Source organism: Bradysia coprophila (genome assembly GCF_014529535.1).
Source record: "Bradysia coprophila strain Holo2 chromosome IV unlocalized genomic scaffold, BU_Bcop_v1 contig_5, whole genome shotgun sequence".
NCBI lineage: Eukaryota > Metazoa > Arthropoda > Insecta > Diptera > Sciaridae > Bradysia > Bradysia coprophila.
In genome coordinates this window covers 3,224,597-3,236,290 of record NW_023503374.1, presented here as the reverse complement: position 1 = coordinate 3,236,290, position 11,694 = coordinate 3,224,597, and the positions used below count along the sequence as shown (strand labels likewise).

The window sequence follows — 11,694 nt, the reverse complement described above, 5'->3', positions numbered from 1 at the left end:
TGTTTTTTCATTGATGAGGCTATGCCTCTATGGATGATATTTTACAATTCATATGGCCTTGGAACGAACCTTTTGAGCTTTATCGGATATCTGAAGGATGAGCTCAAAATCTGTCTGGTATCCGCAAAGATTGAGAAACTAGTTCCAAGTTCCAAATCTTAGGGCTACTAATTAGAAATACCTTTGAAGTATTATTGACACTGTTATGTCTAACATATAAACGAGTAGAAAAACTAAATGTTGAAAACCAAAGCACTTCAAGCATAAGTGGTAACTCTAAATAGAGCACCGAAACTGGACAGTGTACCATACAATTTTTAGGGTCTCTGTGGATGATTTTTGACATTTCGAATAACCTTGGACTTGATCTACTATTTAGGTCTGTTTCAAGGTCATACGAATTGTCAAATTACTGTCGAATATTATCCATAGGTTTGTTTGTTCCAAGTGACTGCAAATACGAATTATCACTGGCCGAATGAACACGATGTCTCCATGGATGAAATTTAACGGTAATTTGACCGTTTGTATGGCCTTGGAACAGATCTATAGAGATATAACCTCATCAATATGAAGACCGATCTCTGTGGATGAAATAGTGTTCGTTCGGCCAGTGAAAGTTGACGTATACAGTTATACTTGGAACAAACATTTAGGATTTGGGACATATGTACCAGGGTCACCACGTATGTAATAGGGTTCGTACGGGTCTATCGTCGCAGCGTCTGCTACGTTCGTCACTCGTTCTAAATTGAGTGTTATGATAATGTGACCTGCGCATTTGTGAAAAAATTGAGCTGTCAGTCGTTTTGTTAAAAAAAACCAATTTATTGTCGAGATCTGAAATTAAGAGCCAACGACAAAGAAAGCTGAAAAGGAATAATGTCAACATCTAAGATTGAAGAGGCACAAGAGCACATCCGACAAGCTGAAAAGAGGTGAGTGAATCGAGGTGTTGTGCTTCAATATTTTGATGAATTTTCCGTTCACACAGTCTGAAAACTGGATTGTTGAAATGGAGACCCGATTATGACATTGCCTGCGATGAATATCAGAAAGCTGGTAAATGAATGAAATGTTATCGATGTTTTGATGGGAAATTTAACGAATTCCCGTAATGGGACATTTTTTCCAGCGACTTGTTACCGAAATGCAAAATCATTCGATCAGTGTAAAGAGTGTTTGATGAAGGCAGCCGAGTGCCACATGCAAAATCGATCGCTTTTCCATGCAGCCAAGTGTTTTGAACAAGTAAATGAGAACAACAACAAAACGGAAAAATATTTTTCGTTGCTTCAGACCATTTATGGCGAAGGGGCAGTGGACACGTTTGATTTGACAATTTCTCATTTTCAGGTGATCCTAATTTTGAAAGAGCAAAATAATTTTGGTGAAATCGAAAGTTTGGCACATCGCGCATGTCGTCTTTATCAGCAGCAAGGCTCACCAGAGGCTGCAGGTCAGTATCTGTGGAATTGATTGACATAGTAAATGAAATGCATTTTTGATGGTCTTTCAATTGCCAGCTTCTGCATTGGATAAAGCCGCCAAGATTATCGAAAATATCCATCCAGAACAGGCGCTCAATTTATATCAGCACGCTATTGAAGTCGTCATGGTACTCAATTCCTTCACTTTTTTTATTAATTAATTTTAACAGTCACACTGAACGTTTGCTAAATTAACAGATCGAAGACCATTCCAGACAAGGGGCTGGCTATGCAACGAAAGTATCGAGGATTATGGTTCGACTGGGAATGTAAGGATTCGAAATGGGAGATCGTTGAATTGAGTTTCTCATCCAAAATTTTGTTAAAGGTTTGACCAAGCTGCTGACGCACTTCGACGTGAAATATGCCTGAATCAACAAACCGAATCATATCAAGCCATAGGTAAGCTCTCACGGCACGTTCCTTACCTGGCAAAATTACGAACTGTCCCGTTTGGTATTTAGGTCGATTAGCTGTTGCCTTGGTGCTGGTGCAACTGGCTCGTGGAGACTCTGTCGCCGCCGAAAAAGCATTCAAGGAATGGGGCAACTGCTGTGACGCTAACGAAGTTCAAACGCTCGAAATGTTACTGCAGGTAGAGTGTTAATGTTGTCGCCTGTCGACACCTGCTTCTTTCTCTCTACTATCCCGTTTTTGTTTAGGCTTACGATGATGAGGATCCGGATTTGGCACGACAGGCTTTGGCATCGCCATTCATTAAACACATGGATGTTGAGTACGCTAGGCTAGCGAGGGATCTTCAACTTCCGAAGGGTATGTCGGCGCCGAAAGCAAATGTTATTGAAAATGCCACAGCGTCCTACAAATCACCGAACACTGGCGCTTCGACGAACGATGTAAGTGAAATTTGAAAATTTGATCATTGGTCATTTGACATGAGCTTTGAAACTCATTTCTCGGTGGCTTATTGAGTATAGTAAACGTTGCATAAAACGTTGTAGTTGATTCTCGATGCAAAGTGCGTGGCAATTACACATCTAGTGTCTAATGCAACACGTTCAGAACTGGAGTTGTTTTTGTCATTAGATATGATGTTGTCTAACGAGCGAAGGGAGCCATAGTGCGCCTGAAATTCTTTAGGATTTTAGGATTTGTTTGCCATGAAAAGTTGTTCCAGCCGGAAAAGTCGTCCAAGTCTAATATCTACGAAAATACATTATTTTTTTGAAAAAGTTCTTCTGCTCTCGAAAGTACGTTTTTTGGAGGAGTCCAAAGTGTCCCGGAAAATTCATCAACTTTGAAGACATTGTCACTGACCATTTCCAATCAATTTTTTTTAAGTGTTGTCATTCGAAATCTACATTCAAGTACATCTTATTTGAGTCGGCCGGCCATGGTCCAAGTTTATGGGCTTGAGATATGGCCTGTGAAAAACATGTACGTCCTAATACGGATTTTTAAATTTTTTCTAGATCAAGTAGCTATAATTTGGGACACTAGTTCTGGGTGGTGGTATATGAACGAAAGAAGCTGCTGACATCAATTTGAGACCCAATACACAAATATTTAGTCAAACGAAATTCAATTTGAGAGGATTCGTTTATGAAATTTGGTTCACCGGAGCGTGAGCTAGGTCCCTTCGTGTGAGCTCATATACGGCTACTCGGCCGTACAGGTGTTTTTTTGTCAAAATCTCGAGTAAATTTTGACCGAATTTCATGATTTTTAGCCCCGTACGAAGTACAAAGGGGCTCATAGGTTTACGATGCCGTGTGTAATTGATGGAATTCGATGAAGACAGTAAGGGCAAAATGTTTGCCTATGTTCATAGATGACGAATCCGCAATAAAAATTTTGTCTGTACGTCCGTCTGTCACGTCGATATCTTGAGTAAGTCAAATCCGATTTAAAAAAAAAAATCCCTCAAAGATAGTCGAAATAGTAAGGCTAAATTCGAGGATCGCCATATTCGGGTCTGCCCTTCGTGAGTTAGGGCCACCTAAGTGATTTAAGGTCTTTTGGTGATATTTATGGCAACATTAACGATGGAAATGTAAATGGTAGGTATTGTCAATGCCAATTCTGGATTTTTTTTTTTTTTAAATCGGGTGAGTGGACCGTGACTTAGGGCCTTAGAAGTGAAAGGCTACTCGGCCCTATGTGTTTTTTGCATATAGGTCGAGTAAATTTGATCCGTTTTTCCTAATTTTTGTTTCATTTGGATGGTAATCGAAGGCTGAATAGAATGTTGTTGAAAAAAATTAAATTTGGATCCATGGACTAAGGCTGCTACTTACACATACCTCGAGTAAATTTCATTCGTTTTTCGTAATTTTCGTTTGATTTGGAAGGTTATCGAAGGTTGAATAGAATGTTGTTGGAAAAAAATGTGGGTCCTCGGACTGAGGCCGATACTAGGCCCTATGTGTATTTATACTCAATAAGTTAAAATTTTAGGGCTATTTGAAATTTTTGTTACATTTGAAAGGAACATCGTACGGAGCTATGCGTAATTGCTAAGATGTACTGATTTCATAATAATTTTACTTTAACTACATTGATGGGCGCAATAGGCTTACGGTAAAAGTAGGGCGACAGACGCACTAGGGTCACGTACGCAATAGATATACAGGTTTGTACGGGGTTCAGTCGCAGTAAACGCTCCGACTGTTCTGATGGCTCGTTTTTGTTTGAAAGGTATTAGCGAATGTAAATCGTCAGAACTACTTTCGGTCTCCCAACAAAATGGCTGCTGGCGGCCATATTTGATTTTAGTAAAAGTGATATATCTTGGGGAAAGTGGTACCGAGATAGTTTATGTTAACAGAGAAGTAATTGGTTATGTGTGTGATAAAAAAAGTTTTAAATTTGGGTTCCTAATATTGCTTCATTTTATTTGAGAGATTCTTTGTACGTATTTCTTCACTGCAATACTTATGTAAACGCAATGTCTACTACACCAATTTTTCTCGATCGTTATGACAAGCAATGCAAGACATTTAAGTTAATATATATTACACACTTGTCACGAAGAAGTCGAGGCTTGCCGAGACTGATAGTGACAAGTGTGTACTCTATTTTATCACATAATCGAAAACGAGACAACAACATAGAACTGAAGTGTAATTTTTGAATTAAACTTCTAGTTAAGTAATTTTGACAGCCGAACACCGCGCGTATGTGATAATTGATTTTACGTGTTACGGCATGTTTCATTTTCATTTACATTGCCTAATCACGTAAAGCATTGTACTTACGAGGTTCCAAGTTGTTATTTGACAAGTGGGAAATACAGCCCTCCCCTTCGGGTCGGGCTGTAACACCCCAGTTATCACATACACAACTTGGAACCTCGGAAGTAATATACTAATAACATCCAGCCAGCACGGAACACATATATACGTCAAATTATGCTTAAAACGATAATACTTTACTGAACCCTGTGTTCTCAGTGTAATACATTTCTGTTCTATCGCAGGGCGAAGGCTCATCTTCTCAACCTCCACCGGCAATCGACGACGACGAAGAAGAGGGCGGATTGTGTTAGTGTTCGCCACGACGACGAAATTCAGACGAAGAAAATGGAAAACTGTATTTAATGATAAAAAAATTGAGTGTTTGTATATTCGTACGGGTACACGTGAAATTTGTATATTACATTTTGTTTTAGCTTCATTTGAGCTAAATAGCATGATATATGATGATGGTATTAAAACTATTATTGAAATGAAAAGATAAATCTAATGACAAGGTAAATCTTAAAAAAAAAATTATTCCAAAGTAAAATTATTATTATTATTAGTCTAAATATCTCGTCACATCTAATCGTTGAAATTCGAACCACTAAGCAAAGAATTGAAAACTTAGACGTTAATTTTGAAAGTTTTTATTTATGAAATTTGATAGCTTCAATATATTGTGCAGTACAAAAAGCAAAAAAAAAATGTTAAAAATTGCATAAGTCTAAATTATCTTTAAAAGACAAAAATAAAAGTGTTATAGAAAATGTAAAAAATTACATTTAATTAATAAAAAGCAAAATTATCAACTCAAACACAGTTTCTTTTTACTAGGGAGCGGCGGGAATGGACCATTTTCGACCATTATTTTGATAATTTCGTAATTTATTCTAATTCCTTCAATTTGAAAAGTTTGGCGAATCGCCAGTGGAGCTGAACGTGAGTGGGTGTATGTGGTGTTGGAATACAATTACTTATGCGATAACAACTCTGCTCATTGTGAATGTCATGCAATCTGTACTCTGTCTCTTTTGTATTAGATCTTGAAACGAACAGGTCGTTCGCAATAACCTTTATATTATTCTGATTAAAGGTCGTCTTTTATTATACGAATCTAAAGTAAAGCATCAAGTTCGGCCGAAACATTTTGTTCATTTCAATAGGTTATGGGCCCAGGTAGTCCAATCGTTAATAAAGGTTAATAAAAGTTTTTCAGTTTTTGAGACGAAAAAGTCTTGCCGGAAAGTAAATTGCGAACGGCCATTTTCGTAAGAAAGAAAATTTTCTGATTCGAAGCTAATAGCCAGTAAATTAAAGTACAGTAAAGGAAAGTCCAGTAAAGTAAAGTCCAGAAAATTGAGGTGCGTAAACTAAAGCGAAATCCAGTAAGGCGAAATAGAAAAGCAAATCCAGCGAACGAACATTTCAACCAGAGGTCGGAGAAGAAAATGGCTGACAAAGTAAAGACATCTATCATCAAGCTGAACAATAATAATTATTTCACCTGGAAATACTGAAGTTTGGAAGTTTGGCATGTGATTACAGAAGCGACCCCTGTGTTGCTAAACGATAGATCGAACCAAGCAAATGTCGATAAATGGAAAAAGAGCGACGATAAAGCATGTGCTTCAATTGGTTTGTTGGTTGAGGACAGCCAACTGAACCACGTAAGAACTAAAACAACAGCTAAGGAAATGTGGAGTGCATTGAAGGAGCATCACGAAAAAAGTACGCTGAGCAATAAAGTCATCTTGATTCGCCGAATCTGTAACGCTAAAATGGGTGAAGACGGTAACATGGAGAAACACATCGATGAGTTGACTAGTTTGTTTCAACGGCTGGTTGCATTAGGCGAAACAGAATTATCCGTGGCAATGATTCTCAGTAGTCTTCCCGCTAGTTATAGCACTTTAACCACTGCGCTAGAAACCAGACCAGAAGCTGATTTAACTTTGTCGCTCGTTCAATCAAAGCTTATCGGAGAATATCGGCAACGTAAGGCCAACGAACACATCGATAGCATTCATGAGAGCGAATCGGCTATGAAGGTCAGCAACAAAGAACCGGCACACTGCTATTTTTGCGATGATATCGGTCACTTTAAAATCTCATGTCCGAAATACATTGAATGGAAAAGGAAACAGGAAACCAAAGTAACAGAAAAGGCAAATTTGGTCGAGCGCAGTCAACAATCAAGTCAAGTCGGGCAGAACGAAGAGTTTCTCTTTAATTAAAATCCTTGCAGTCAATTTTTTTTTTTCAGGGAATCTTTCCGTTTCCGTTAGAATTTTCTGTTCAGAAAATCTGGCGATGCATCGTATTCGAAGACACCATAACTATATTTGTTGAGCAAAGCTGACCAAACAGATAGAGTGCGCTTAGTTGCATCATCCAAAAACGAATCGTCAAAGTGGCTGCAAGTAATACCGTCGCGTCGTCTGAGTTGGGCTTACTTTTGAACAACAATACAGCTCGAATTGCGATTGCCATATGTTTGGAAGGAAAAGTATGCGAAAAACACACTTGCCGATGTGGAAAAACTGTTGAAGAAAGCGGCCACCACGGTTTATCATGCATTAGGAGCGCTGGCAGAATTCCGAGACATGTAGGATTCAATAAAATAACCTTGAATGCCTTATCTAAAATCGATTTCCTGAGCATGCTAGAACCGCCTGGAATAAGTAGATCGAACGGAAAGCGCGTTGACGGTGTAACCATCACTCCCTTGGGAACGAGGAAAATCTTTGGTTTGGGATGCTACAGTTAGCGACACTGTTGCTCTATCGTACCTGGCCCAATCAACGAAATTCGCTGGCTCGTTCGCAGACCAATCAGAACGTCATAAACATAATCACTACATTAAAACGTGATAACATATTCACTCCTATTGCTTTCGAAACGTTCGGGCCAATGGGAGAGGACACTAAGAAATTCATAAATAAAATCGGAAAACTGTTGCAACAAAAAACTGGAGAAAAGCGCTCCACAAATTTCTTGATACAACAATTTTCAATAGAAACTCAGAGAGGAAATTGCAAGGCTGTAAACTTTGGGGAGGTCACGCAGACCGCCATTTTATTAGATACGCGGGAACACACCACGTCTGATGATTTTACATACAAAAAAAATCACCACATCATCACGGCGATGACAATCATCACAGTAGGTGAATTTTTGTATGAAATCCGCCATGCTATCATCAAGTGTGGTGTGTCACCCGCGTATCTGTATCTGCGTGACCTCCCCAAAGTTTACAGCCTTGGGAAATTGTGCATCAATTTTGAAAACGTTTGAAAATGAAAATGACGAGGCTAATGTCGTTTCAAACGTATTTGATTTGTTATAAATCCATAAACTAATTAGAATAATTTCTTTGTAATTTTTTTTTAAAATAAAAATCAATACTACCATCACAACAAAAACGAGCCATCAGAACAGTCGGAGCGTTTGCTGCGACTGAGCCCCGTACAAACCCGCATATCTATTGCGTACGTGACCCTAGTGCGTCTGTCACCCTACTTTGACCGTAAGCCTATTGCGCCGGTTAATGTAGTTAAAGTAAAATTATTATGGAATGTGTACATCTTAAAAATTGCGCATAGCGCAATTACGAAGCCCCGTACGACGTTCCTTTCACATGAAACAAAAATTTCAAATCGCCCTAAAATTTTAATTAAAAAAAAAAAATTACGACAAACGGATGAAATTTACTCGAGTTCTATGTAAAATACACATAGGGACCTAGTACCGGCCTTAGTCCGCGGACCCAAATTTAATTTTTTTTCAACAGCATTCTATTCGGCCTTTGATTACCTTCCAAATGAAACAAACATTACGAAAGACGGATGAAATTTACTCGAGTTATATGTAAAATACACATAGGGCCCTAGTAGCGGCCTTAGGCCAAGGACCCAATTTTTTTTTCAACAACATTCTATTCGGCCTTCGATTACCTTCCAAATCAAACAAAAAATACGAAAAACGAATGAAATATACTCTAGTTCTATGTAAAATACACATAGGGCCCTAGTAGCATTTCACTTCTAAGGCCCTAACTCACGGTCCACTCACCCGATTTAAAAAAACTTTTTTTCCAGGATTGGTATTGACAATACCTATCATTTGCCATTTCATTCCATTTCCATTTCTATTTCCATTCCATCGTTTGTTTTGCCATAAATATCACCAAAAGACCTTAAATCACTTAGATGGCCCTAACTCACGAAGGGCCGACCCGAATATGCCCATCTTCGAACTTAGCCTCACTATTTCGACTATCTTTCAGGGGAAGAAATTGTTGAAATCGGATTTTATTATCTCAAGATATCGACGTGACGGACAGACGGACAGACAAAATTTTTATTGCAGATTCGTCATCTTTCCCTCGCTCGTAAAGTAATAGTCACGATGAGTAAAAGTACCTCGGGCTGAAGCCCTCGGATACTTTTACTCATCTGGATACGAGATATCAAATTACTTCACTGGTATAGTAATGTACTATTACATGACTAGGGATAAAAAGATACACTGAGGAAAAAGATTTGAAAACTACAGCTGCAGTAGGTAATAGATCAGCTGTAATTGGTAATGTTTGGAAAAATTACCCACAGCAAGTAACGTATTACCTGTGGTGAGTAATTTTGGAAAAAGTTACTCAATGACGGTAATTTTTTAAGAAATTACCTATAACAGCCGCTCTCAATGATTACCTGCTACGGCTAATGTTGGGTTTTTCCAGCAGCTCTGGATATTCAGGAAACGTTTTAAAATTAAAAAACGAAATCTTTCGAGAAAATGGGACAACAAAAATTAAGATAAAACTTTAACACGACTTACTTACTGTCCGCTTATCTAAATTTTTAATTAAAAAAACGCAATTGGCGGGAACTAGTTATGGTAATAGACTTCACGCTGCAGAAATTTGGAAGTCATTCGATCTGCTTCTCCAGTTCAATTTTATTTCGAGTGATTCTTTTGATTTTGACTGACCGAAATCGGTGCTATTTTTTCCTCTACTTTTTTATAAATGGATAGTTAGTTGATTTTCCATAACTGGCTGGTGGTAAGCGGCTAAAAGTCGAAAAATGAGTTTTCGTAGTCCGGATTTCTTTTCCGTGAGGTCGATTTCTCTCGAAGCAAATATTAACCTCGGTGAACTTTGACGAGGGCTGTGACCTCACTAATGCAATTATTTGATTAAATTATTATTTATTATGAATCTGGAGGACGTCAGCCTTTTAGCAATACCAACATGCAGTAGTTTGACATGTGACTACTTTCAGATAAAAACTGTGTGTTCCACCCCGCCAAACTACTACATATTAGTCATTCTTTAAAGCTGAAGTCCTCCACATTCATAATATAAAATAAATTAATCAAATAATTGCATTAGTGAGGTCACAGTCCTCGTCAAAGTTCACCGAGGTTCCATCGATTCTGAGAAATTTTTCGGATGTCATATTTCCGGCCGTTTATCATCAAACTTTATGAAGGTAATATGGCGTTCGGACAAAATAACTTTCGGACAAAATAACCCCGGACAAAATAACCCTGGACAAAATAACCCTGGACAAAATAACCCCGGACAAAATAACTACGAAACACATATTTTAAAAACAAATTGTGAATAACACCCACTAGCAGAATATATGGCGTAGGGTCAGTGTACCAATCACCGAATAGTCGAATTATAAGAAAACAAAAATTTTAGAATCTTTTTATGTTATTTACTCCAACCACTAGTGTACATAACTCTTTCACAGATCTATTATATATCTCCGACCATATTCGAGTATACTGAGTATGCTCGAGTATATTTTCGAGTACGTATCGACTACATTCGAGAACATCGACTATATTCGATGACATCGACTATATTTCGAGAACATCAACTATATTCGATGACATCGACTATATTCGAGGATGCCGGCTATATTTGAGGACATCGACAATATTCTTGGACATCGATAATATTCGAATACATAGACTATTTGCGAGAACGTCGACTATATTCGAGGACATCCACTATATTATATGACATCGACTATAATCGAGTATATCGCCTATATTAGAGTATATCTGGAATATATTCGAATATATCTCGACTTTATTCAAGTATATCTCGACTATATTAGAGTGTCTATCGACTATATTAGAGTGTCTCTCGACTATATTCGAGTGTTTCTCGACTATATTCGAGTGTCTCTCGACTATATTCGAGTGTCTCTCGACTATATTCGAGTGTCTCTCGACTATATTCGAGTGTCTCTTGACTATATTCGAGTGTCTCTCGACTATATTCGAGGACATCGACAATATTCTAGGACATTGACAATATTCGAAGACATCGACAATATTCGATGACATCGACAATATTCTACGACATCGACAATATTCGATGACATCGACAATATTCGATGACATCGACAATATTTGAAGACATCGACAATATTCGAGGACATCGGCAATATTCGAGGACATCGGCAATATTCGATGACATCGGCAATATTCGAGGACATCGGCAATATTCTAGGACATCGACAATATTCGAGGACATCCACCCCAAATATAATAGGCAAAACTTCTTCTACGTCAAGCAGTATGGCTTCCGACAGAAGGCTGGTACGCATACGGCAATGTATGAGATACTCGATAGAGTGTTCCTGGACATCGACGGTGGTCTCGCGGTTAGTGCGCTCTTTCTTGATCTGCAAAAGGCATTTGATTGTGTGGACCATTGCATTTCGATTTACAAACTTGAAGTGGCTGGGATTAGAGGTGGACCGCTTCAGCTAATGCGTAGCTACCTGACGGGTAGGAAGCAGTGTGTGTCTCTGGGTGGAGACAAGAGTGATTTTAGAGAAATTGATATCGGAATACCCCAAGGTAGTGTCCTCGGTCCCTTGCTCTTCCTTATATACATAAATGACATTTTCCGTCTTCCCACCCACGGCGTAGCCGCCCTCTTTGCTGATGATACAGGTGTGTTCTGCTCAGGTGATACT

The 11,694-nt window shown here is 38.4% G+C and overlaps 1 protein-coding gene across 2 annotated transcripts; it reads left to right on the top strand.

Moving 5' to 3' along the window:
* Positions 1–751: 751 nt before the first annotated feature.
* LOC119071574 (gamma-soluble NSF attachment protein-like) lies at positions 752–5,344 on the top strand. Of its 2 annotated transcripts, XM_037176515.1 has the most exons (10): positions 763–938; positions 995–1,062; positions 1,136–1,251; positions 1,357–1,459; positions 1,527–1,618; positions 1,689–1,759; positions 1,819–1,892; positions 1,955–2,085; positions 2,153–2,347; positions 4,930–5,344. In XM_037176515.1, the coding sequence occupies exons 1-10, from the start codon at positions 883–885 to the stop codon at positions 4,996–4,998; spliced, it is 975 nt and encodes a 324-aa protein (XP_037032410.1). In that variant the 5' UTR covers positions 763–882; the 3' UTR covers positions 4,999–5,344. The 2 variants fall into 2 exon arrangements, with proteins under 2 accessions (XP_037032409.1, XP_037032410.1); XM_037176514.1 differs by having other exon boundaries at positions 752–938; positions 1,136–1,459.
* Positions 5,345–11,694: the final 6,350 nt, after the last annotated feature.

Bases quoted from the DNA above. Each gene is read 5' to 3' on its own strand.
- LOC119071574 (XM_037176514.1), top strand. From the start codon at position 883: ATGTCAACATCTAAGATTGAAGAGGCACAAGAGCACATCCGACAAGCT. The intron at 939-994 runs GTGAGTGAATCG...CCGTTCACACAG, and splicing joins ATCCGACAAGCTGAAAAGAG to TCTGAAAACTGGATTGTTGA. The intron at 1,619-1,688 runs GTACTCAATTCC...CTAAATTAACAG, and splicing joins ACGCTATTGAAGTCGTCATG to ATCGAAGACCATTCCAGACA.